At 42.9% G+C, this 25212-nt stretch overlaps 1 protein-coding gene across 3 annotated transcripts in view; it reads left to right on the top strand.

Moving 5' to 3' along the window:
- The first annotated feature begins 4163 nt into the window (after positions 1-4163).
- Positions 4164-25212, top strand: part of avil (advillin) — a 35415-nt gene continuing 14366 nt past the window's right edge. For all 3 annotated transcript variants that reach the window (XM_072249801.1, XM_072249802.1, XM_072249803.1), the window contains exons 1-11: positions 4164-4229; positions 4540-4614; positions 6371-6567; positions 11029-11137; positions 13237-13347; positions 13968-14173; positions 14920-14998; positions 15538-15636; positions 17228-17381; positions 19571-19671; positions 23714-23851. In XM_072249801.1, the coding sequence (XP_072105902.1) occupies positions 4164-4229; positions 4540-4614; positions 6371-6567; positions 11029-11137; positions 13237-13347; positions 13968-14173; positions 14920-14998; positions 15538-15636; positions 17228-17381; positions 19571-19671; positions 23714-23851 (1335 nt within the window). The remainder of the gene's footprint in view (positions 4230-4539; positions 4615-6370; positions 6568-11028; positions 11138-13236; positions 13348-13967; positions 14174-14919; positions 14999-15537; positions 15637-17227; positions 17382-19570; positions 19672-23713; positions 23852-25212) is intronic.

Raw genomic sequence — 25212 nt, 5'->3', positions numbered from 1 at the left:
CCCACTATAGGAAACATCCGCTCCACATGCTATCTATCTAGGCCTTCCAATATTTGATAGATTTCAATGAAATCCCTCTCTTTCTTCTAAACTCCAGTGAGTACATGCCCAGAGCCTTCAATCATTCCTCATACATTAACTCTTTCATTCCCAGGATCATTCTTATGAACCCCCTCTGGACCCTCTCCAATGCCAGCATATTCTTTCTCAGGTAAGAGGCCCAAAACTGCTCACAGTACTCCAAGTGCGGTCCGACCGATGCTTTATAAAGCCTCAGCATTACATCCTTGCTTTCACATTCTAATCCTCTCGAAATGAACTCTAACATTGTAGTTGCCTTCCTCACCACCAGCTCAACCTGCAAGTTAACTTTTTAGCAAATCCTGCACGAGGACTCTCAAGTCCCTCTGCATGTCTGATTTCTGAATTTTCTCCCCATTTAGAAAATAGTCTACACCTTTATTTCTTCTAACTGTTCAAGACCATACGCTTCCCTACACTATATTTCATTTGCCACTTCTTTGCCCATTCTCCTAATCTAAGACCCTCTGCAGACTTCCTGCTTCCTCAACACTACCTGCCCCTTTATCTAACTATGTTGATGTGTATTTGGAAGAGAATGGTCTACCAGGAAATAATTAGAAGAATGGGATTGCCCTGAGTCTATAGTTACAACAGTGCAAAGCAATACCATAATTTGATAAAGAACAGACTATGGGCACGGTAAAAAAAAAGTCTCAAAGTCTCTCGAAAGTCCCATCATCTCACACAGACGGTAGAAGGAAGAAAAAAAACTCTCCCTGCCATGAACCTCCAGCGCCGCAAGCTTGCCGATGCAGCACCCTGGAAGCACCCGACCACAGCCGACTCTTGAGTCCGTCCGAAAACTTCGAGCCTCCGACCGGCCCTCCGACACCGAGCACCGAGCACCATCTCTGCTGAGCCTATTATGGCCTATTATGATGTATGAAATATGAAACTTGGCCACACAGCCAGAGATGAACACATTTTAGATTATTGAGTATAACTTGTCGGCTACCTGTCCTTGCCCATCACTACCTTCATCTACAAGCTTTCAGGTGGCAACACTGTAGTGGGATGAATCTCAAATAACGATGAGATAGTGAGCCTAATGACATGGTGTCATAACAACGATCTTTCTCTCAATGTCAGCAAAACAGGAGCTGGGCAGAGACTTCAGGAAGGGTGGTGGTGCACATGCTCCTGTCTACATTAAAGGTGCTGAGGTCAAGGGGCTTGAGAGCTTCAAGTTCCTAGGCATGAACATCACCAACAGTCTGTCCTGGTCCAAACACATAGACACCATGGCTGAGAGAGCTCACAAACATCCCTGGTTCTTCAGGAGGCTAAAGGAATTTGGTATGTCCCCTTTGACCCTTAACAATTTTCATGGATGTACCATAGAAAGCATTGCATTTTTTTAAGTCCATCTCCCCTACTGGGGCGTAGGCCACCATCAGTAGCTTGCCAGGGTCCTCTGTCCTGGGCCAGTCTTTCAAGTTGCTCCTCTAGGTGAAGATCCTTCCTCTCCCAGAGATGTCTTTTGAGCCTTGTTGGCATATCTGTAGATCTGGGTTTATATGGGATGGGGTGTCTATCCCTTTGTCCAACCCTTCTCCTTTCGCACCTGGGCTTGGGACTGTCTATGGTGGAGTTAAAGCATTGTATCCAGATGAATGGATGCATAATGCCTTGGTATGGTAAATGCACATGACTGCAGGAAACTGCAGAGAGCTCTGGGTACAGCTCAGCACATCACAGGAACTGGCTTCCCCGCCACGGACTCTGTCAGCACTTCGCACTACCTCCATAAAGCAGCCAACATGATCAAAGACCCCATCCACACTGGACGTTCTCTCTTCTCCCCTCTCCCATCAGGCAGAAGATACAAAATCCTGAAAGCACACACCACCAGGCTTGGTACAGCTTCTACCCCACTGTTTTAAGACTATTGAACAGTTCCCTAGTATGATAAGATGGACTCTTGATCTCACAATCTACCTCATTCTGGCCAATCCACTTGCACGGCATGGTGTAGTGTTCTGTAATCGTCTATTCTGTATTCTGTTGTTGTGCTATTGTATTCCCTTGTGCTATCTCAATGTACTGACGCGGTGAATTGATATATATGCATGGCATGCAAAGCAAAATTTTTCCACTGTACCTTGGTACATTTAACCAATTTACAAACATTCCTTGGCCTTTCATGTCTAATCTTGGGATGCGATTGCAGCAACCTGTGACTATCTGAGTGGCGGCCTTTAAAAGGACAGACTCTAGCCACTCTCCTGATTATCTGTAACGCCATGTAGATTAGTGAGCAGGAGGAATGAATGGCTTTGCTGTCAGTCATATTTCCGTGAGTTTGAATTAGTAACATCTTTTGTTCTCTCTCTTTAAATCCAAACAGATGAAATCATGTGCCATGCAAATACATGGCAACGCCCAGAACAGCTAGAACACACCATCTGATAGCTCTTTGAGCTTTGATTGCAAGTGGTTCTGCGTTTGTCTCTGCCTGATCTCCTGCTCTCCTCTCATCCCAGCCTACAGCTGAGTTTTGATCAGCGAACCATTGAGGTAATGTACATGTAAGTTTATCATAAAGCTCTTCAGCTTTCATTTTTACATCGGACAGCACCTGAAATTTGCAGGTTGCTGGTTCAGGAGAGTGCACAAATTATATCATTCTCATTCTTGTTAAAGATCAGCAATGTAGAGCCTTGAGGTGCAGTCCTGAGAAATTAATCAGTTGAGTACTGTTCTTTTACTTGGACATATCACTGCAATTTCTCTTCTGTTGTTTCTCCTGTTTGTTGCTTCATCTTAAATTCCTCTTAATACACCCAGTGAAATTGTTTAATGGGGAAAGCGATGTTATGAGTAAGGGAAGGTCACTGTTCAAAAAGAAGCAGTATAACTCCATGCTTGAAATTTTGTGAAACTGCATTTATGCGGCAAACACAGAAGTATGCACGATATATGTGCCTGTGGGTTACTCTGAGTTCTACTTATGCTTTCAGTTCTTGTAGAGTTCCCATTGCTCTCCAGGAAACCAACATTGCTTCCAGGACTATCCTGGAGGTTAATCTGGGAGGAAAATCACAGGGGTGAAAATAGACATCCTACCCTGCACAAACTCATATCAGGGAGGTAGCACCATCAATTTGCGGGAGACTTCCGGGAGAGGTGGGATGTCTGCAATAGAGTAGCTCCTTAGCAGCTAGCCAGCTAGTTTAAATAACATTAGCTATGCTAATGAATGAATGACACCTGTTAAACTCACCTCAACACGTCTTTTACAGTCTTAACCCACCATGGGCAAAAGTCATTGTTGCAAATGTCATTATTTTTGACCCCTAGTAGGCAGGGGTACACTTTAGTGTAGTCTGGGGTGACGTACGTTTTATATTTTTTTGCAATGGCGCGCTGTCGCTCTCTCTCTCTCTCTCTCTCGTGGTCATTCGCGCGCTCTCACTTGCTTTCTCTCTCGCTCACTCTCTCGTGGTCGCTCTCGTGCTCTCTCGTGCTTTCTCTCACTAACTCTCAAAAAAATTGATTTCCGTGATATTGTATATAACTTGCGAGCATCAGGGAGCCAATTAGAAGAATGGGATTGCCCTGAGTCTATAGTTACAACAGTGCAAAGCAATACCATAATTTGATAAAGAACAGACTATGGGCACGGTAAAAAAAAAGTCTCAAAGTCTCTCGAAAGTCCCATCATCTCACACAGACGGTAGAAGGAAGAAAAAAAACTCTCCCTGCCATGAACCTCCAGCGCCGCAAGCTTGCCGATGCGGGAGACTTCCGGAACTTCCGGGAGAGGTGGGATGTCCAGTTAAAATATAACAGCTTTGAACTTCCTGTGAACTCTTTTAGATCTAGATTTTAAAATACTGAAGGTAGAGAAAAGATTGTTCAGCTGAGAGTGAAGAATCATCAGTTAGGTAATAAAAAATCTTTCTGATTGGGGCTCAATGTGGGCTGTTATGTTGGATGAGCAGGGAAGGGGTAACAGGAGGCAGGAGGTTATGTTGCCAAACTTCCAGAAATTCGTTCAACCAGAGTTGTCAATCCTGGCTCTGCCTGCTTCATTTTTTTTGTAGGAAATACTACTGATTTGCCGGATCTGAGCTATCATGTCACTGGAAATTGCTTTTAAAGCTGTCACCGATACTCCTGGGATCCTGGTCTGGAGAATTGAGGTTAGTTGGCACTTTGGGTCTGAGGTTCATAAGCAAATGAAGGGTGTTGACCATCTCAGTCAGCAGCTGTAAATCTGGTGTAAGTTTGACACGTTGGAGGACAAACATCTGTGTAAAGGCTTCTTTGGGGATCAACAAACATTAATGCAAAGTAAAATCCTTGACCAACTACACATTTAAAACCAATTGCACATTATTTGTTTTGGACCTTGTTAAACACTGGAAGTGAACGCCCAATGTCGTTGCAGACTTTTATTTAACTAGTTTTATTGCTTTTCTCTGTTAAATGTGACCTATTTAATTTTATCAGCAAATGGAATTGGTGCCTGTTCCTCAGAAGTCTTACGGGAACTTTTTTGATGGTGATTGTTACATCCTCCTGGCGGTAAGTTAAAGATCTGGCTGCTCATCAGAAATGGAATTAATAATAAACCTATTTTATAGTTGACTTTTTATGCGTATTAAAACAATAGAAATCGGTGATAGAGAATGAAAAATATTCCAAATTTTTGGATGCGATATCACACAGGGTAGGAATATCACAGGTTAGATGCATAGTTACAATCCTCTGCACTGTTCCATCTAAACACTCCCAGAGCAAGGACAGCACATCAAAATCATGTCTTTGCCATTCTGTGTATAGGGAAATATTTTCATGTTCATGTCAGTTTAAAAATAAATATGTAGCTTTGAAACTTGGAATCCTACTTGCTGCTTTTCCAATAAAGATAAAGGGTGGGAAAATTCAAATAAAAAAGGCTTAGATACAATATTAAGCTCCTTCTATGCTACCCAGTCAAACACTGCCTGGGCATGGGCAGCGTGGATTACATAATAAATGCTTCCCTGCTCTGTATTAATGTGGTACATAAACTGAAAAATTGTAAACTAAATTGAAGTAAAAGAGTAGAATAGCTATAAAATAATGCACCGTCCTATCAAACAATCCCAGGCTTAGATACAAAGATTTTTGAGACCAATGTGACAGTTGTTTTCCCATAGATGTGTTCATGTATATTGGGTATATTGGTGGGGATGGGAGAGGGTTGTTCTGTTTGAAGATCTTCAGGTTAGGACTAACATTTTGAAAAAATGTTTGTCGTGTTTAATTTTTTGAGCTGGGTGTTGATCTCCATGCCCCTGGACTAGAGAAGGAAATTGGCCAGAATGTTAGCTTCTGACCTCATCAACCAACTGGTGTTGGAAGCATCTTTTGACTGCAAATGACAGGGTGGTATGAAGGAGTGGCCAAGGTGAAGAGTAGAGGTGCTTTTAAGGAGAAGCAAGATAACCATGGGAGAAGATTAGAAGTAATAAAGTGGGAGGAAGGTCATGTAGAGCATAAACTCCCATGCATACCTGTTGGGCTGAATGGCCTGTTCTGGGGCAGTGCATTAATGAAGCTTAGCGGCAGGGCATACAGGTCTGAGCCTGCATCTACACCCTTCGAATCATGTGTAACACATTGTCTCATTAAACCCTTGCTCGATGACCTACATTGGCTCCTGGTCAAACATTGCTCTGTTTAAAAAAAAAAGCCTTTTCACTCTTATTATCACTCTCTACCTCCTTTTCCCAAAATGTGCTCCTCAAAAGTCTCTTTGACCTTTTGGTCATCTACACTACTTAAGTGGCATTGTCATTTTTGCCCTCTTGTGTTTCTGAAAAGCATTTGTTATATTAAATGTGCTTAAATATAACTGGTGCTTACAGAGTTGGTATTCTCTTTTGAGGAGAACGGAGGGGGATCTCATTGAAACCTATCGAATATTGAAAGCCCTAGATAGAGTGGACGTGGAGAAGATGTCTCCTATAGCAGGAGAGTCTAGGAACAGAGGGCACAGCCTCAGAATAGAAGGACGTATCTTTAGAACAGAGATAAAGAGGAATCTCTTTAGCCAGAAGGTGGTAAATCTGTGGAATTCATTGCACAGGTGGCTGTGGAGGCCACATTATTGGGTATATTCAAAGCGGAGGCTGATAGGTTTTTAATTAGTAAGGGTGTCAAAGGTTACCAGGAGATGGCAGGAAAATGGGGTTGAGAGAGAAAATAAATCAGCCATGATTGAAATAGCAGAGCAGACTTGATGGGCCAAATGGTCTAGTTTTGCTCTAATGTCTCTTTCTCATCCATCATGCAGACCCAGAGTGTTGGCAGTGCTTTACATCGTGATATCCATTACTGGATTGGGTTGGACTCGTCGCAGGATGAGCAGGGTCTGGCTGCGATCTACACCATACATCTGGATGACTACCTCAATGGAAGTCCAGTGCAGCATCGAGAAGTTCAGGGGCATGAGTCAGAAACCTTCAAGGGTTACTTCAAAAGTGGGATCATGTGAGTCCTTTCTCTTGTCTGTGAATGGGAGGACAGAGAACTTGGGGCCTGGTAATTAGGGGAATGCAGAGTATAGTGCTCAGTAAAAAGAGGAAGTGCTGTAAACACTCAACAAACCAGTCGGCATTTGCAGAAAGGAAAATGGGACACTTCTTTCTATCCTACACTTTTTATTTTTAATATAGTGCTCAATATTTGAAGAATACTGAGCCTGAATCTGAATTTTTGAAACACATATTTATTGTGAAACTTCCACAGGGAATGCATAAACTCTTCTTGGGCTTCTAGCCAGGTCCAGGTGTCAATTTTAATTGACGTTTCGATGACAAACTCTGCCATCTTTATCAGGGATGGCGCCTAGGCATGTCTAGTTTAGTAGCATATATACTCAACTCCTGTCGTCCCTCCCTCCTGATTGGTAGTCCTCAACCTATCAGGTTTCCATTGTCCCAACTTGTTTAAAGTCATATTCCAGTTCTTACTTCGAGCAAAACCTTTGTCTTTGTTAAAATTCATATTCTCTAGTCTTATTTGAATGGTTTCCTTCACCAGGCAGCCTCAAAAGCTGTTGGCACGGCACAGTAGTTCTGTGCCATCAAAGTCAATCCTGTGGCCATTGCGAATGCAATGTTCTGCTACTGCCGATTTCGCCAGGTAACCCAAGTGGATACACTTCCTGTCCTCCTGTGCTCCTTGATGCAGGTTTCCCAGTCTGGCCAATATATGTTACTTAGTATTCACAGGGAATCCTGTAAATGCCAGCCATCCCAGGTCATCTTAGACCCACATAAGCTGGGATTTGAGCTCCCTTACAGGATTGATTGACTTTGACAGCATGGAAGCTTTTGGCTTTTGGGACCATCTGGTGAAGGAAGCCATTGAAATAAAACTAGAGAATAGAATAGAATGATATATATATATCTACCTATCTATCACCGGACTAGACATGCCCAGGTATCATCCCTGATGAAGATGGCGGAGTTTGTCATTGAAACATCGGTTAGAATCGACACCTGGACCTGGCTGGAAGCTCGAGAAGAATTTATGTGTCATGTACACCAGGAAAGCACTAGATCCTTTTCCAAAGGGAATGTTTTGTTGTTTTACTGTAGCCTAGAACTGAAAGTATATCCACAAATAACTTCTAGTCCTAGAACGTTAAACCACAGAAGAAGGTCCATCATGACCTCTGCTACTCGTACGAAAGAGCTGTCTCGCGCTTTCTACTCTTCCTGGTAATGCCCGGACATTTATCATTGTGTTTTGCTATTCCTCACTCACCGCCAAGTGCATTCATTACTTGTTGAACTACGGTGTCTCAGGCACTAGTTGACATTGTGCATTTCACCTACCCAACCAGAGGTCACACGTAACCTTCAACAATGAGAAGTGTGGGACAATTCACTCATGGGTGGGGCATGACCTCCAGCTGCTCCAGTTCTGCTCGCTGTTCCCAAGACGTGTGCTTTGCAGGTGGAATTGCTGGAGGGGGCTTGAGCAGAAAATCTGGACAAATTTTTCTTTCCCACCTCCTTCAGTGGTTAATTACAACACCTCTTGCACCAGCCTACTGGATTCAGCTAACAACATGGGATAGGCTCTAGGTATTTATCGAGCTAACAGGTCAATCAAAATGTGTATTCATGTTAGGTTACAGTCTCCTTCCATAACATTTTCAGCGTTGGTTGTTCTTGAGACACATACATAAGGTGAGGTATGTACTTCGTAATGTCAATGCATGCAGAGCAGTGGGACCGGATGGCATACCCAGAGGGGTTGTCAGGGACTGCGCCAACCATCTGGCAGAAGTTCTGATAGATATTTACAACCCCTCACTCTCCCAGGCTATGGTTCAGGCATTCTTCAAAGCAGCAACCATCATATCAATCCCCAAGATGTGAGCAGCGATAAGTGTTGATGACTACAGTCTGGGGCACTCATCCTTATAGTTGCCAAGTGCTTGGAAAGACTGGTCATGTCCCACATCAAGGATGTAATCCTGGCTACCTTGGGCCAGCACCAGTTTGCTTACAAGGTGAATAGATCAACTGAAGATATGATTTCTATCACCCTTCATACTGTCTCAGAACACCTGGAGCACAAAGACACCTACATCAGGATGCTTTTTATTGATTACAGCTCGGTCTTTAACACCACACTACCGAACAAACTGACTGTTGAGCTCCACAATCTAGGCCTCGACATATCAACCTGTAATTGGATCTTGGACTTCCTCACTAATCATACCCAAAATGTGAAACTAGGCAAGTGCATATTAACCTCCTCCACCCCAATCCCGAACCCTGGTGCCCGCAGGGGTGTGAACTGAGCCACTTCTCTACTTCTCTTCACCTATGCTACTCATGCTCACGCTACAAACTCAGTCATCAAATCTGCAGATGACACAACTGTGATTGGCCTAATCACAAACAATAACAAATCTTCAGATAGAGAGAAGGCGGTGAAACTGTCCAATTCGTACAGGAACCACAACCTATCACTCAACATCAAGAAGATGAAAGAAATGATAATTCGACTTCAGGAAAGTAAGAGGCCCCAGACAAACCCACTATTCATAAATGGTGGTGGAAAGGGTCTCTAGTTTCATGTTTTTGGGGATGAACATCACTGAGGAGCTCTCTTAGTCTATCAACACGATCTTAATAGTAGGGAAGGCACAACAAGTGATGATATTACTTCAGGTGCTTAAGGAGAGCTAATCTGCCTCAAAAATTGCAATGTGTGAGAGAGAGCCTACTGACATACAGAATGACAATGCGGTACTCTAGCTGCAGCAAGGCAGAGCACAAAGCACTCCAGTGGGTGATTAGGATGGCTTAGAACATCACTGGGACTCAACTACTGAACCTGGAGACAATCTACAACTCTCAATGCCTACGGCATGCTCGTAACATCGTTAAAGACCCATCCCATCCCAGACACTGTTCAATCTCCTGCCATCTGGTAGGAGATACAGAAACATCTCAGCCAAGGCAGCAAGACTGAAAAACAGCTTCTTCCTGAGGGCTGTTGTGCAGCTGAATAATGCTACACCCCAGCTTGCCAATGGCTTTTTAGTGTCATGGACTATCAAAGCCATTTGTTTCATGTAAATATGCGAATTTTTTTAAAAAATTAAGCCGTACCGCATGCACTGTAAGTATCTGCATTACATGGACTGAGGTACCACCACAATCTTGTTGTCTTCAGCAATGACAATAAAGCTCTGTTCTATTCTATGCTTCTATGCTTGTTGGTTGTTCTTGAGACACATGCTGAGGCTTGATGGACAGCCAGCCTTTGTCTAAGCTTCTACCAATGCAGCCCTGCGTTGGTCATTGAGAGGTTCCAGGGCAGCATTGTGCCGCTCCTAGCTCCACGTTAAACCTCTATGCGGACTTTGTATAAATTGTTGTCAGAGTGTTGGGTTGTCCATCACCACCAGGGTGACACATCATCTCTGAAGCTTCTTTCCTGTAGCTATCCAGCTTCTTGTCTAAGTTCACTCTGTTGTCCCTGCACAACATCTGTTAAACACCTTTCCTGCCCTCCTTGTTCTGTTAATAATTATTGAGTCTGTTCATATGTTCACATTTATTTAAGTTTGATTATTGACATTTGGACATGTGACCATTCTGCTAATTGTTAATTGCTCATGGCTGTTTGCACTAGTGTCTTGTAAATTGTTGTTTGTTATTGTGTTGTCTGTTATAGTATTGTCATGTGTTTTATGCTTGGCATCGAACAAGAATCAATACTGGCAATGATTCAGGTTCTGTTGTCTATTGCTAGTAATCTTTAGAGTGGTGACGGGTTTTGTTCTAGATCTGCTTTAGTCTCAGTGGAAGATCTCTGTGCGGATGTTGGACAAGTCCACCAATGTTGAAAGGAAGACCATGTTTCCAAGTCATGATACTGTGTGACTTGGAAGTAATTTGCTGACTTTCCTTGGATTAGGTGCTAACATTGTCCTTTTCTACAGTCTGTTGAACAATCTTGGGTTTTGAAAGTAGGAAAGTGGAAGTGGGAGGAAGACAACAAATGCCTCCGAATTAGAGAGGGAAATTAATTAATGCTTTGGCAACTGACCTTTGTGTTTGAATGGTAGTAGTGAGAAGGAGGTAGGTGCTGACATCCTTCTATACCTCACAAGGGGCCTGAGACAGGCTCTGTCTTGATAGAAATGTAATCATTCTTCATGTTCTGGTGATCTATATCACATTATGATTTACGTCTTTTCTTTACACCATTTGAATTGGAAGCTCAGTGAAACAGAAGAGGTTTTGAACATTCACCCTACTTATATCTCTATGTTCTGACATCCTCTGCAACCGTGTTGACCCACCAGTTTTACAGAAGGCACCATGTAAGCGCAGTACGGTAGGAACATGTAGGTGCAGTGTTGAGCTCCCTGCTGCCCCCACCTCCACACTTCCATGACAATGTGCCTGTTCCTTGCAGTTACAAGAAGGGAGGAGTGAACTCTGGTATGAAGCACGTAGAAACCAACACTTACGATGTGCAGCGTCTCCTCCATGTGAAAGGGAAAAGGAATGTCACGGCTACTGAGGTAAGAATGTACCTCCAGCACAGCTGAAGGCCAGTGATCCATATCTGTGGTAGAGAGTTGTGGAAGTAAATACTGGGTCACTACTGGAGCTTTCAGGGTTGAGATCAATGTATTTTTAATGAACAAAGCTATCCAGAGCTGGGTCAAAAGAAGATAAATAATATTGAGGTTGAGATCAGCTACAAACTAACTGGACAGCAGAGCAAGTTTCAGGTTCTGTATGTTGCAACTTCTAATTTTCCGCAGCCTGATCTGACAGAGTGACTCGCTGAGATCGTTACATCTCCATACAAATCATGGTGGCCACTGCCTCTTGCTACTCCTGGACCAGCTGGCTCCAATTTTAACATTAATCCACCCCTTGTTCTATTCTTTCCCACTCGAGAAAATTGTCTCTGTGTTTCAACTCCTATTTTTAAAAAAAAACTCGGTGAAGGAATGGAAACTTCTCAATTAAATTGTCCCTCAACCTTCTAAATCTTTCAGCTCAACCCTTCAGAAGGTCTTTGACAAGGTGCCATGCACGAAGCTGCAAAACAAGATAAGAGCCCATAGTAATGCAGGAAAGATACTAGCATGGACAGAAGATTGGCTGACTGGCCGGAGGGAAAGTGTGTGAATAAAGGGAGCCTTTTGTGATTGGTTGCCGGTGACTAGTGGTGATCCACAGAGGTCTGTGTTGGGACCAGTCCTTTTTACATTATATATCAATGACTTAGATGATGGAATTGATGGCTTTGTGACCAAGTTTGCAGACAATACAAAGATAAGGGGGCAGGTAGTGTTGAGGAAGCAGGGAGTCTACAGAAGGGCTTAGACAGATTAGGAGAATGGGTAAAGAAGTGGCAGATGGAATACTGTGTCAGGAAGTGTATGGTCATGCACTTTGGTAGAAGGAATAAAGGCATAGACTATTTTCTAGCTGGGAACAAAGTCAGAGATCAGAGGCAGTATTCCCTAATGGTTAACTTGCAGATTGCGTTGGTGGTGAGGAAGGCAAATGTAATGTTAGCATTCAGTTTGAGAGGACTAGAATATAAAAGCAAGGATGTAACGCTGAGGCTTTATAGGCATCAGTCAGACTGCACTTGGAGTATTGTGAGCAGTTTTGGGCCCTTAACTGAGAAAAGATGTGCTGGCATTAGAGAGGGTCCAGAGGAGGTTCACAAGAATGATCCCAGAATGAAAGGGGCAATGTATGAGGAGTGTTTGATTGTTCTGTAAATAAGAATGGGGTAGGGGGTGGATCTCATTGAAATCTATTAAGATAGAGGGGATGTGTAGAGGATGTTTCCTATAGTGGGGAAGTCTAGGACAAGAGGATACCGCCTCAGAATAGAAGGACATCCCTATAGAACGGAGGTGAGGAGGAATTTCTTTAGCCAGAGGGTGGTGAATCTGTGGAATCCATTGCCACAGATGGCTGTTGGGTGTATTTAAAGCAGAGTTTAATAGGTTCTTAATTAGTAAAGGTGTCAACAGTTATGGGGAAAAGGATGGAGAACAGGGTTGAGGAGGAAAATAAATCAGCCATGATGGAATGGCAGAGCAGGCTCGATGGGCCGAATGAACTGATTCTGTTCCTAGGTCTTATGATCTTAAATATATGCAAAACCAAAGCAAATTCACACACCCTTTCCTATCAGATCAAGGATATTTACAACAAAGGAAAGACATAGTGACATACAGCCATACAGTGATACTCAAACATTCCTCTACTGGAGGGGTGGTGGTGATCAATCATTTCACCTTGCCGTGTTTTCTCTATCTTATGAAACAAAGCTTTCAATTCATCCATTCGGAGAAACATAGGCATACAAATAGAAACTCCTTTTCATCAGCACTCTGTTTCCAACCATAGGGTGTTGCTGGGGAGAAGGTCTCTACTGAATGCAAATTGCCCATTGAGTGATGTTCTTTCCCAGTATCGCAGATTAGCAGGTGGGTCCTGATCTCCTGGTTTGCCACACACTCTGTGGTGCCTGTTTTAAATGCCCCAGAATGGTCAAAGCCTGAGGGAACATCTTAGAAGCTTGATGATATTATTGCAGGCTTTGCACTGGGGTCTATTATTCTAACGTGTGCTTTGTGTTTTTCAGGTTAAAATGAGTTGGGAAAGTTACAGCTTGGGTGATGTCCTTCTTCTAGATGTCGGCAAAGTCATCATTCAGTGGAATGGGCCAGAGAGTAATCGAATGGAACGGTTAAAGGTACAGTTGTCTAGAAATCCTGCTGTACTACAATGGTGTAGATGAGTTGAAATAAATATCTGTTCTGGTCAGTGCAAGCCAGATGAGGGACCTTATTATCTGGTTAATTGTGTCTGTGACAAATGTCCTCTGTGCGTAATGAGATGCCTTGCTTCTTAACTCAGTGGCATGTTCATTCGGTAGCATCCTCACCTCTGAGCTTAAGCTCCGATAGCCGTGAACACAAAATTTGGCACTCTTGTTGCAGAACCACAGATGTATTCCTTGCATTGTCTTTCAGATCAGATATTAAACTAGGTGTTTCTCCGCCCATTAGGTGGATGTAAAAGATGCCTGGCGCTCTTTCAAATAAAAGTAGAGTTCTCCTTGTGCCCTGACTAGAATACAGTACTGTATATCCCACAGCCAATGATGAAACAGATGCTCTAGCTATTGTCTATGGGAGCTTGCTCTGAACAATTTGGCTGGTGTGCTTCCTACTGTACAACTGATACTACACTTCAAAAAGTATGTCAATTGTAAAGGACTTTGGGATATCCAGAGACCATAAGCATAGTGCCTCCTCACAAAAAAATAGACGAGTTAATGGTTTTTAGAACTCCCATTTGTTCTTGCCATAGGGCATGCAACTCGCTAAGGATATTCGCGATCGGGAGCGAGGTGGACGTGCAGGGATCGGAATAATCGAAGGGAATGAGGAGATAAAATCTCCCAAGCTGATGAAGGTTTTAATAAAGTTTCTCGGAAAAAGGACCAAGGCAATTAACCCTTCGCCACCTGATGAGATGGCAGATCAGCAGCAGAAAGCCAAACTTGCCCTCTACCAGTAAGATTGGAATGGGTTTTATATTAAATAGTAAATATGAAGCATTACATGGAGCATGTTTTGTGTATTGGGGAGTAGATGTGTGGAGTATGTCTCTATTATCATTCTATGGCAAACTGAGTTTGTGGATTACTGTATTATTTTGTGTGTATAGGAAGGACGTGAAAGCTTTAGAGAGAATTCAGAGGAGGTTTACCAGGATGCTGCCTGGATTAGAGAACTTGTTTTATGAGGAAAGGTTGAGTGAGCCCAGGCTTTTCTCTTTGGATCAAAGGAGGATAGGTGGTGACTTGATAGAGGTGTACAAGATGATAAGAGGCATAGATAAGAGTGGACAGTCAGAGACTTTCTCCCAAGGTGGAAATGGCTAATACAAGAGGGCACGATTTTAAGATGATTGGAGGAAAGTGTAGGGAGGATGTTAGAGGTAAGTTTTTCTACACAGTGTGGCGGGTGGGCAGAATGCTCTGCCAGGGTGGTGGTAGAGGCAGATACATTAGGGGCATTTAAGAAACTCTTAGATAGGCACATGGGTGATAGAAAAATGGAGGGCTACGGGGGAAGGAAGGGTTAGATTGATCTTGCAGTAGGTTAAAATGTTGGCACAATGTCGTAGACTGAAGGGCCTATACCGTGCTGTAGTGTTCTCTGTTCGAGGTGTATGTGTGTAGTATAGCATTCAAACAAAATGATAGCTACAAACAGTAAAGGTCTGAAAACCAAATCAAGCTGTCTTGATAACTCAGTGTTTCAGATGCTTGTGGACAAATGAAGGTTACAGAAGTTGCCACATGGCCTCTCGTCCAGGACGTGCTGGATCACAATGTGAGTATACAGTACACCCTCCTGATGCCTTTACACAGTAAGCATTTTCAATACAGCTCCTCCCCAGGTTATGACTGGGTTCCATTCCTGTGAGCTGTTCGCCACCCAAGCAGTTTGCAAGTTGGAAGTGTGGCCTTGGATAGAGTTTTGATTGGGTAGAAGATTCCTGCAGCCCTACAGCAGCTGGCAAATCCACCCTGCTGGTCTCTCAAATGGTTGAATGTATGCAAGTTGGGTGTTTGTAACTCCGGGAGGACCTGTTTGCCAGAAGGCCTCTTCTGTTTCTGCTCCTCTCTTTACTGCTCATTGAATTGAATTTGTTGCTAATTGTTGATTTATTGAACTACCTGTTACAAGCCTTTAGCCAAGGCTTAACACCTCCAGCCTTGAAACTATCAGGGTTTTGACCTTAAGAGATGACAGTTAACTAGAGAAAATGTAGACTTTTTTTCCTTTAGACCTTTGTTTATATTGTGGTCAGATATATTACTTCTGAGTTTTTGCATTTTAATAATGTGAACTTGTTCAATGTCTTCCAGGATTGCTTCATTCTCGATCAAGGTGGAACCAAGATTTATGTCTGGAAAGGAAAACGAGCTTCAAAGAAGGAAAAACAAGCAGCAGTCTCTGGAGCTCTGGTAATTTCAATCTAATGGACTGAAGGGTTTGGATGGTGGTTTCTATAATGGCTATCATGGATAACTGTACTCCTGCCTTTCATATTTGCAAGCACCCGAATGATCTTTCAGTTATAGACCTCTTCCCTTCTTTTTATGACATGTGTAAGAGAGTGCAGTGCAGTGATAGCCTGAGGTAAAACAGGTCTGTGCAGTGAGTGATATGGATGCCATTGTAGTTGGTGATCAGTGTTATTGCATCATTGATTGCACAGGTGGAAAGACCAATCCAGGCAACCCTAATGTTACGGCCATTTGGGCAACAGAAATTCACCCTTGCAGAATTGACCAACCACTACCCAAAAATTAGAGATCGAGAATAAAATTTACTCTAACTGAATTTACACTGGGGGGGAATCTAAAGAAGTAAAACAATTACAAACAACAGGAATTCTGCAGATGCTGGAAATTCAAGCAACACACATCAAAGTTGCTGGTGAACGCAGCAGGCCAGGCAGCAATTTTTACTTTGTCTTTCATTTCTTGATGCTTATGCAGATGTTGCAGCTTCGTTATCGAAAATCGCAGTTTGGACTATTTTCTTGAAATTGTGGTCCTTTAGGTTGTACATCCTCAACCATTGGGATGTTTAAAGAGCTGCAGTGTTTACGTCTACTGGTTCAGAATAGCATCCTGCAACGTCTGGACATCCAGTTGTCGGTTTTATGTTTTGGGTGCCAGATTGATCTAGATAGCCACTTACTTGATTGAATCCTCAGACGGGTGGAGGGGGGAGGTGGAAGGAAGGGGGGATAACTTTTAGTTGCTGTGTTCTGCCAAAAGCTCTGACTCGTGGACAGACAGCTCCTCTCTGCATATTCTCCACGTTGAACTTGGATAGCGAGTGAGGAAGCCCATGGGAAAATCATGCAACCCAAACTAACCTTATCCTTCCCTGCTTAATGTCTACACATGCTCCTTCTCAGCACAAGTGGCCAATATCAAAAATATTGGTGAACTTCTGTTTATAAAAGAGTGTCTGCGGTTGCCTTAGTGTCTCATTTGAGATCAGCAAGATTGCAAGTCTAGGCAGAGTCAGCATTGCTCAACTGGATGGAAGCCATTGCAATGCTTGCTGAGTGCAGAACTCTGGTTGCATCTCCTGTGCTTGGAGCTTATCTAAACCTGCTCAGAAATTATCACTGGAATCAAATTGACCTACAGAATCCAAAATAAAAATTAATGGCAAAGGAGACCAGCTGGCCCATTGTATCTATGCCAGTCCGAGTGCTACCCAGCCTGATCTCTCCTTCCTGGCCTGTATCCATAGAGCTACAGTACACATCCAGGCAACAGCTAAATGTACTAAAGGTTTCTGCCGCCTATTTGTACCACCCACCCCTCTTGGGAAGAAATTTCCAGACACCTACCATCCATCCTGATTTCCGCTCTAATCTTTTTTGCCAATTAGCTTAAATGTACATCCCTGGTTTTGGAACTCTTGGTTAAAGAAAATGGGTCTTCATGATTTTATACAGCAGTTTTTGTTTTTATTCACGAATGACTTTTAACAATTTTGCTCTGAATCGATGAATTCTTTAATCTCACACAGGAGTTTATGAAGTTGAAGGGATACCCAAACACTACTAGCATTGAGATGGTCAATGATGGGGCTGAGTCAGCCATGTTCAAACAGCTGTTCAAGAAATGGACGGTGAAGGGGCAGACAGTGGGTTTAGGAAAGACACACACAGTTGGCAAAGTTGGTGAGTATGCACAGTATGAACTGTTTGCTGTGGGGCAGGAATAAGTGGAAAGATGAATGAACTTTTATGTCTTTTCTGATGATGGACATGGTCTTTCATAATCCAAGTGAAGGTCCAGAGAGGTTTGAGCTCTGTTTACACAAATCACTAAGATATGGCAATTGTGTACAGAGGGGGGGAAATGTTTGAAATGATAAGTTTGTTGGCCTGTAAAACTGGAACAGCAAATTCCAGGAGGGCTGTAACTTTGGAGCAGTTCACATGTATTGTGAGGCCTTCTCAGGAAAATTGGAACTTCCACATTCATAAGACATAGGGGCAGAATTAGGCCATTGGGCCCATCGAGTCTGCTCCACCATCCATTCGTGGCTGATTTATTTTCCCTCTCAATCCCATTCACTTGTCTTCTCCCCTTAACCTTTGACACATTTACTAATGAAGAACTTATCAACTTCGGCTTTAAATATACTTAATTATTTGGCCTCCACGACTGTCTTTGTCAAAGAATTCCACAGATCCACCATCCTCTGGCTAAAGAAATTCCACGTCATCTCCGTTTTAAATGGACATCCCGCTACTCTGAGGCTGTGTGCTCTGGTCCTGAACTCTCCCACTATAGGAAATATCCTCTGCATGTCCACTCTAATAATATTCGATAGGTTTCAATGATATCCCCCTTCATTCTTCTAAACTCCGGTGAGCACAGGCCCAGCGCTATCAAATGCTCCCTTTTCAATCCCGGGATCATTTTCATAAACCTCCTCTGGACGCTCTCCAACACCAGCACAATCTTTCCCAGATATGGGCCCAAATCTGCTTACAATACTCCAGATGTGGTCAGACCAATACTCAGTATTACGTCCTTGCTTTTGTGTTCTAGTCCTCTCAAAATGAATGCTAACATTGCATTTGCCTTCCTTATGATGGACTCATCCTGCAAGTTAACTTTTGGGGAATCCTGCACTAAGACTCCAAAGCCCCTCTGATTTCTGAATTCACACCCCATTTAGAAACTAGTCTACACCTTTATTCCTTCTACCAAAGTGCATGACCATACACTTCCTTACGCTGCATTCCATCTGTCACTTCTTTGTCCATTCTTCTAATCTGTCCAAATCCTTCTGCAGACTCCCTGCTTCCTCAATACTACCTGCCCCTCCACCTGTCTTTGTATCATCTGCAAACATGGCCACAAAGCCATCAATTCCGTCATCCAGATCTTTAACATATAACATGAAAAGAATCGGTCCCAGCACCAACCATTGTGGAACACCACTAGTCACCAGCAGCCAATCAGAAGAGACACCATCTATTCCCACTCTTTGCCTCCTGCCAGTCAGTCAATCTTCTATCCAGACTAGTATCTTTCCTGTAATACCATGCCCTCTTATCTTGTTAAGCAGTCTTATGTGTAGCACCCTGTCAAAGGCCTTCTGAAAATTCAAGACGTCGACATCCACTGACTTTCCTTTGTCTATCCTGTTTGTTATTTCCTCAAAAAAAATTCCAACGGATTTGTCAGTCAAGATTTCCCCTAAAGGAGACCATGCTGATTTTGACCGCATCTTTAATAATGGACTCTAACATCTTACCAACCACTGAAGTTAGGATAACTGGCTTATAATTTCCTGAGTTTTGCCTCCCTCCCTTCTTAAAGACAGGAGTGACATTTGCGATTTTCCAGACCTCCAGAACCATTTAGTGATTCTTAAAGGATCATTACTAATGCCTCCACCATCTCTTCAGCCACCTCTTTCAGAAGCCTGGGGTGCAGTCCATCTGGTCCAGGTGACCTTCAGACCTTTCGGCTTCCCAAGCACCTTCTCCTTAGTAATAGTGATTATACTCACTTCATGTGATTGGCCTTCAGAAGTACTTTGGGTTGTCAATCTGGCCCTTTGAATGGAATGATGTGCCATTGAACTTGATGGCTAAAATCTAAAGGAAAAGGTGTTTTGCTGCAGCCATACAAAGGCCTGCTTTGACAACATTTTATGGTCTGAGCACTAGAGTTTAGGCTTTTGGGGTGAGATGGGGGCAAATAAGTGCAGTGTAGATATGGAAATAAGACAAATAGACCAAGTAAAGCTATAGATCAACCATGGAAAAATGGGTGAATGGCCTTGTCCTTTTACTCTTTAGGAGTTCATGATATCGCTAATCTTTCACACCTTCTGTTTCCTTTCCAGCCCAGATTAGCCAACAGAAGTTCGATGCCACCCAAATGCATGCCTTCCCGAAAGTGGCATCTCAGGAGAGGATGGTTGATGATGGTACAGGGAAAACTGAGGTACAATGTTATTATTTTCACAAGATCTTAAGACAAAGGAGCAGAAGTCGGCCATTCTGCCCATCGAGTCTGCTCTGCCATTTTATCATGAGCTGATCCATTCTCCCATTTAGTCCCACTCCCCTGCCTTCTCACCATAACCTTTGATGCCCTGGCTACTCAGATACCTATCAATCTCTGCCTTAAATACACCCAATGACTTGGCCTCCACTGCCGCCCGTGGCAACAAATTCCACAGATTCACCACCCTCTGACTAAAAAAATTTCTTCACATCTCTGTTCTGAATGGGCGCCCTTCAATCCTTAAGTCATGCCCTCTCGTACTAGACTCCCCCATCATGGGAAACAACTTTGCCACATCCACTCTGTCCATTTTGTATGGATACTGAGAGGCAAAAAGTATATAGATGGTATGAACCATTGAAGACATGGTTGGGCTGATGGATAGAGTGGAATGAATGGGAACAGTGAAGAGATGATGCCAAAACTAAAGAACATAAGAAATTGGAGCATCCCTTGTGCTAGTTACACCATTCAGCAAAGTTAAGCTTGTTATTGTGACACCACTCAGCTAGTTGGTATATCTCACTCCTGTATGCCCTCTCATCTCTTGTTGGTCAAGATCATTTGACAGACCTGTGTGAGCTTCTCTCTGGTTCTGCCCCAAGGCTACAAGCAGTATTACTTTATGGCTCTTGCCTCCGGTCTTGTGACCTCGGTAGTTTCTTTTGCTCTTTCCAACTCAAACTGGTTCAAACCAGTCCAACCAAGTCAGCCAAACACTGGACCCAGATGGCCAGATCACAAGCTGATCTTTCTGCAAGCCTGCCACTTTACATAATAAACAGCTTCTGGATTAGAGAGCATGCCTTATGCGAATAGGTTGAGTGAACTTGGTCTTTTCTCCTTGGACCGACAGAGGATGAGAGGTGATCTGATAGAGGTGTATAAGATGATGAGAGGCATTGATTGTGTGGATAGTCAGAGACTTTTTCCCAGGGCTGAAATGGCTATCACGAGAGGGCACAGTTTTAAGGTGCTTGGAAGTAGGTACAGAGGAGATGTCAGGGGTAAGTTTTTTATGCAGAGAATGGTGAGTGTGTGGAATGGGCTGCCAGCAACAGTGGTGGAGGCAGATACGATAGGGTCTTTTAAGAGACTCCTCATGGAGCTTGGAAAAATAGAGGGCTATGGGTAATTTCTAAAGTAAGTACATGTCTGGCACAGCACGTGGGCCTGTATTGTGCTATAGTTTTTCTATGTTCTATGTTCTTATCCGAGAATGGTCTCAGGTTGAACAGATCACTAGCATGAACTCCTTGTGTTCATCTTCAGTTGCTACAATTAAGCTATCCCTGAGCAAGAACTAATTCAGCAAACAGTTCACAAAATGGCAGCCACAAGGAAAGTCTTACAAAATGGTCATCTCCATTCCTGTGACCACATGGCAAGAACAAAGACATTTGCTTTGTCTGTTTCCACTGCTGTTGCCTCATTGCTATTAGCTGATTTGTAGATTGTAGTTCTTTCTGGCCAACACTAACTTGTGGAATTAATTCAGAGTTAAAGTGAGTGAATTATCCACGCTGGTTCAGGAGCCTGATAGTTGAAGGGTAATAACTATTTCTGAAGCTGGTGGTATGGAGCATAAGAATTCTGTACCTCCTTCCCAATGGCAGTAGAGAGAAAAGATCAAGGCCAGGATGGTGGGGGTCTCTGATGATGGATGCTACTTTCTTGTGGTAGCACTTCTTACTGATGTGCTCAGTAGTGGGGAGGGCTTTTTCTGTGACGAACTGGGCTGTATCAATTACTTATACAGGCTTTTCTGCTCCTGAACATTGGTGTTTCCATACTAGGCCATGATGCAACTAATCAGGATGCTCTCCACTATGAATCTATAGAAGTTTGTCAGAGTTTTAGATGACATGCCATATCTGTGCAAACTTCTAAGAAAGTAATGGCACTGTTGTGCCTACTTTGTAATGGCACTTGCACGCTGGTCCCAGGACAGATCCTCAAATATGACAAAGCCAAGGATATCCTAATGAGGACTAGCTCATGAACCTCCAGTTTGTTCCTTTTTGGACCTGCTGACATTGAGCAAGAGTTTGTTGTTGTGGCACAATTCAGCCAGATTTTCAACCTCCCTCCTATATCCTGATTCATGACCTGCTTTGATTCGACCAACAACAATCGGTAGAGTTAAACATGGCATTGGAGCTGTGCTTAGCCACACAGTGATAAGTGTAAAGCAGTTAGAGCAGGAGCTAAGAACACAGCCTTGTGGTGCACCTGTGCTGATGGAGATTGTGGAGGAGATGTTGTTGCCAATCTGACTGGGGTCTGCAAGTGAGGAAATCGAGGATCCAATTACACAAGGAGGTGTTAAGGCCAAGGTCTTGGAGCTGTTTTTCTGCTAAAGTGAATGATCTCTCACTTTTTTTCCACATTGCACTCCATCTGTTATGTCCATTCTCTTATCTGGTTTACATATATCTCCTTGAAGCCTCTTTACATTCCCACCTAATTTTGTGTTATCACTAAATTTCAAATGTCTTATTTGGCTCCCTTCGCCAAATCACTGATACAGGTTATTAGTGGTGACATCCTTGTGATACATCACTGATTGGCAACCTGAGAAAGATTCATTTGTTTCTAATCCTTATTTTTTATATATTAACAGATTTTCAATGCACACTAGGATCTTGACCCCAATTCCACCTGTGCTAACTTTGCTTAGCTATTTCCTCTATTAGATTTTAGTATTGCAAACCCAAAGGGGGTTGAAAGGAACATAAGAGGTTACAAGACCACTGGACTCAAAAACATTTACTTCCCCCAAGCCGTCAGGGCCAACCTCCACCACCACTACATCCACATCGCCTATCATCACTTGATGTATATACAGTACAATCAGTCTGTCTACATAGCAGTTATTTGTACATTGTGCTTTATAGGATTGTTTTTATATTTATAGCGTTTTTTTAAATTGTGCTCTTTATACTTATTTTGTATTTTTTATGCTGCATTGTATCTGGAGTAACAATTATTAGATTAGATTATGAGGACACGCAGTCCTCTTTTATTGTCATTTAGTAATGCATGCATTAAGAAATGATACAATATTCCTCCGGTGTGATATCACAAAAACACAGGACAGACCAAGACTGAAAAACTAACAAAAACCACATAATTATAACATATAGTTACAACAGTGCAACAATACCATAACTTGATGAAGAACAGGCCATGGCACAGTAAAAAAGTTCAAAGTCTCTCGAAAGTCCCACATCTCATGCAGACGGGAGAAGGAAGCAAACTCTCCCTGCCATGCCCGACCACAGTCCGACTCTGAGTCATCCGAAAACTTCAAGCCTCCGATCAGCTCTCCGACACCAAGTACCAAGCACCACCTCTGCCGAACACTTTGACCTCAGCCTCGGTTGCCAGCAGCAGGCAAAGTGGGGGATTTTGGGGCCTTCCCTCCGGAGATTCTCGATCGCGTAGTAACAACAGCAGCGAACCGGGCATTTATTTCGTTCTCCTTTACACTTGTGTACCGAAGGATGACAATAAACAATCTTGAATCTTGAAATAAGTGAGGGAATGAAATTGAGAGGATTGCCTTAATGCCTCCCAGCTCCAGTGACCCAGGTTTGATTCTGACCTTGGGTGCTGTCTGTGTAGAGTTTGTATGTTTTCTATGACTGCGTGAAATTTCTCTGCTTCAGTTTCTTCGCGCATCCTCAAAGTAAGCTTCTAGGTTAATTGGCTGCTGTAAATTGCTGGCAATTGAAAAACTAATTTGGGGGAAAATGGTGGGTATATAAAGGGATACACAGATGAATAATATAAGGGGTGGGAGAGGGATTGACAGAATTGTTCTACTGGGAGCTGGCATAGGCTAAATGGGCCAAACGATTTCCCGTGCCGTAACAAGTGCTCATCTAATCTTGTATGCATTGCAGGAATTCATCCTCTGCATTGTTATCATTGATGAACTCTGGCTTGTTCTTTTGATTATGGATTCTCATTGCAGGTTTGGAGAGTGGAGAACCTTAAACTGGTTCCTGTGGACCTGAAGACATACGGATTCTTCTACGGAGGTGACTGCTACCTGCTCCTGTACACGTATCTGGTGAACAGGAAGGAGAATTTTATCCTCTATATTTGGCAGGTATTGCTGTCTGAAGAGGACACAAAAACATATCATAAACCACACTACAGTCGAATTCCAATTGAGGCTGGAGCTAAGCTAAGTGACCAGTTTGCCTTCTCACTTCATTTTGTTTTTGCAACCCACACATTTTCAAGATGCCAAGCTTTTGTATTTCATCCATGTACCCAAATTGTTTTGGTAATGGGAAACAATAACTTGAATATATTTGTCAATTAGTGATGATAGTACTGGTACAACGTGAATTATGGTTCACTTTTGTGGCCATTTAAGAGCCATCCATATGGGATGGACGTGCAGTCACACTTAGGTCAGACTGGGTAAGGTTGGCAGACATTCAAGAACCAGACGGGTTTTTGCGACAGTCTGGTAGTTTTGCAGTCATTGTTACTAAAACCAGGTTCCAGATTATTGACTCCACAGCTGTCCTGGTGGGGTTTGAACTCTGGTCTCTAGATTACCAGACCCATAACCATTCATACAGATATTGCACATGGATATTAAAGATGTGAAGAGAGTTGTTGGAGCCATTGGTATCATTTTAACAAACAAAATCATAAGCATGAAGAAAGTACAAGGTATGAGTCATAGCTGAGTAGGTAGCATGTTTTCTAGAAGCTTCAAATTTCAGGTCATACTCAACAAACTTGAGCCCAAGCTGTAGGCCTAGACTCCCAGTGGGTTACTGAGGATGTGCAGCACAGTTATTGACACCATCCTTCTGATGAGATGTTAAGCCCCCCCCCCACCCCTTGGGTGAGTTTGAAAGATGCCAAGGAATCATCTTGAAGAAGCGCAGAAAAGTTCACTCATCGTCATGCTCAATATTATTTTTCCTCCAATTTCACAAAAGCACACGATCTGGTCATTGACATTGCTATTATAGGATCTTGCTGTCTAGTAATTGACTGCTAGATTTATAATGGAGAGTCTGTTTCAAGAAGTGCTATGACATCAGACATCCAGAACCTTTTGATGTGTGGACACCCCTTGAAAACTGGTCAGTCCTGAGGCGTTTTACCTCGTGAGGTCAGCTATACAACCATTTCTTCATGAGAAAATGTGACCAAGAGTCCAACTTAACTGAAAAATATCATACTTTTTCTAGACTGAGCAGTTAGACACACATGCCTAGAAACTGGTTTCTTTTGCATGATTTTTCTGCCCAATTTGAGCATAGTGTTATTTCACGATAATTTCAAGGTTTATCAATAACCATTGGAAGTGCTCAGACCAGCTTCCTCAATTAATTCTTTGTATATTATACATTTGCCTGGTGTCTAATAACGTCATACATAGGTGAGCAGCGCCAGTTCTTGTTTGTTCACGGAAATTCTGACTCAGAACCTGAAAGTTTAAGG

The sequence above is a fragment of the Mobula birostris genome, chromosome X (genome assembly GCF_030028105.1).
Source record: "Mobula birostris isolate sMobBir1 chromosome X, sMobBir1.hap1, whole genome shotgun sequence".
NCBI lineage: Eukaryota > Metazoa > Chordata > Chondrichthyes > Myliobatiformes > Myliobatidae > Mobula > Mobula birostris.
Note: the sequence above shows the minus strand (reverse complement) of the source record. Positions and strands in the feature narration are given on the sequence as shown.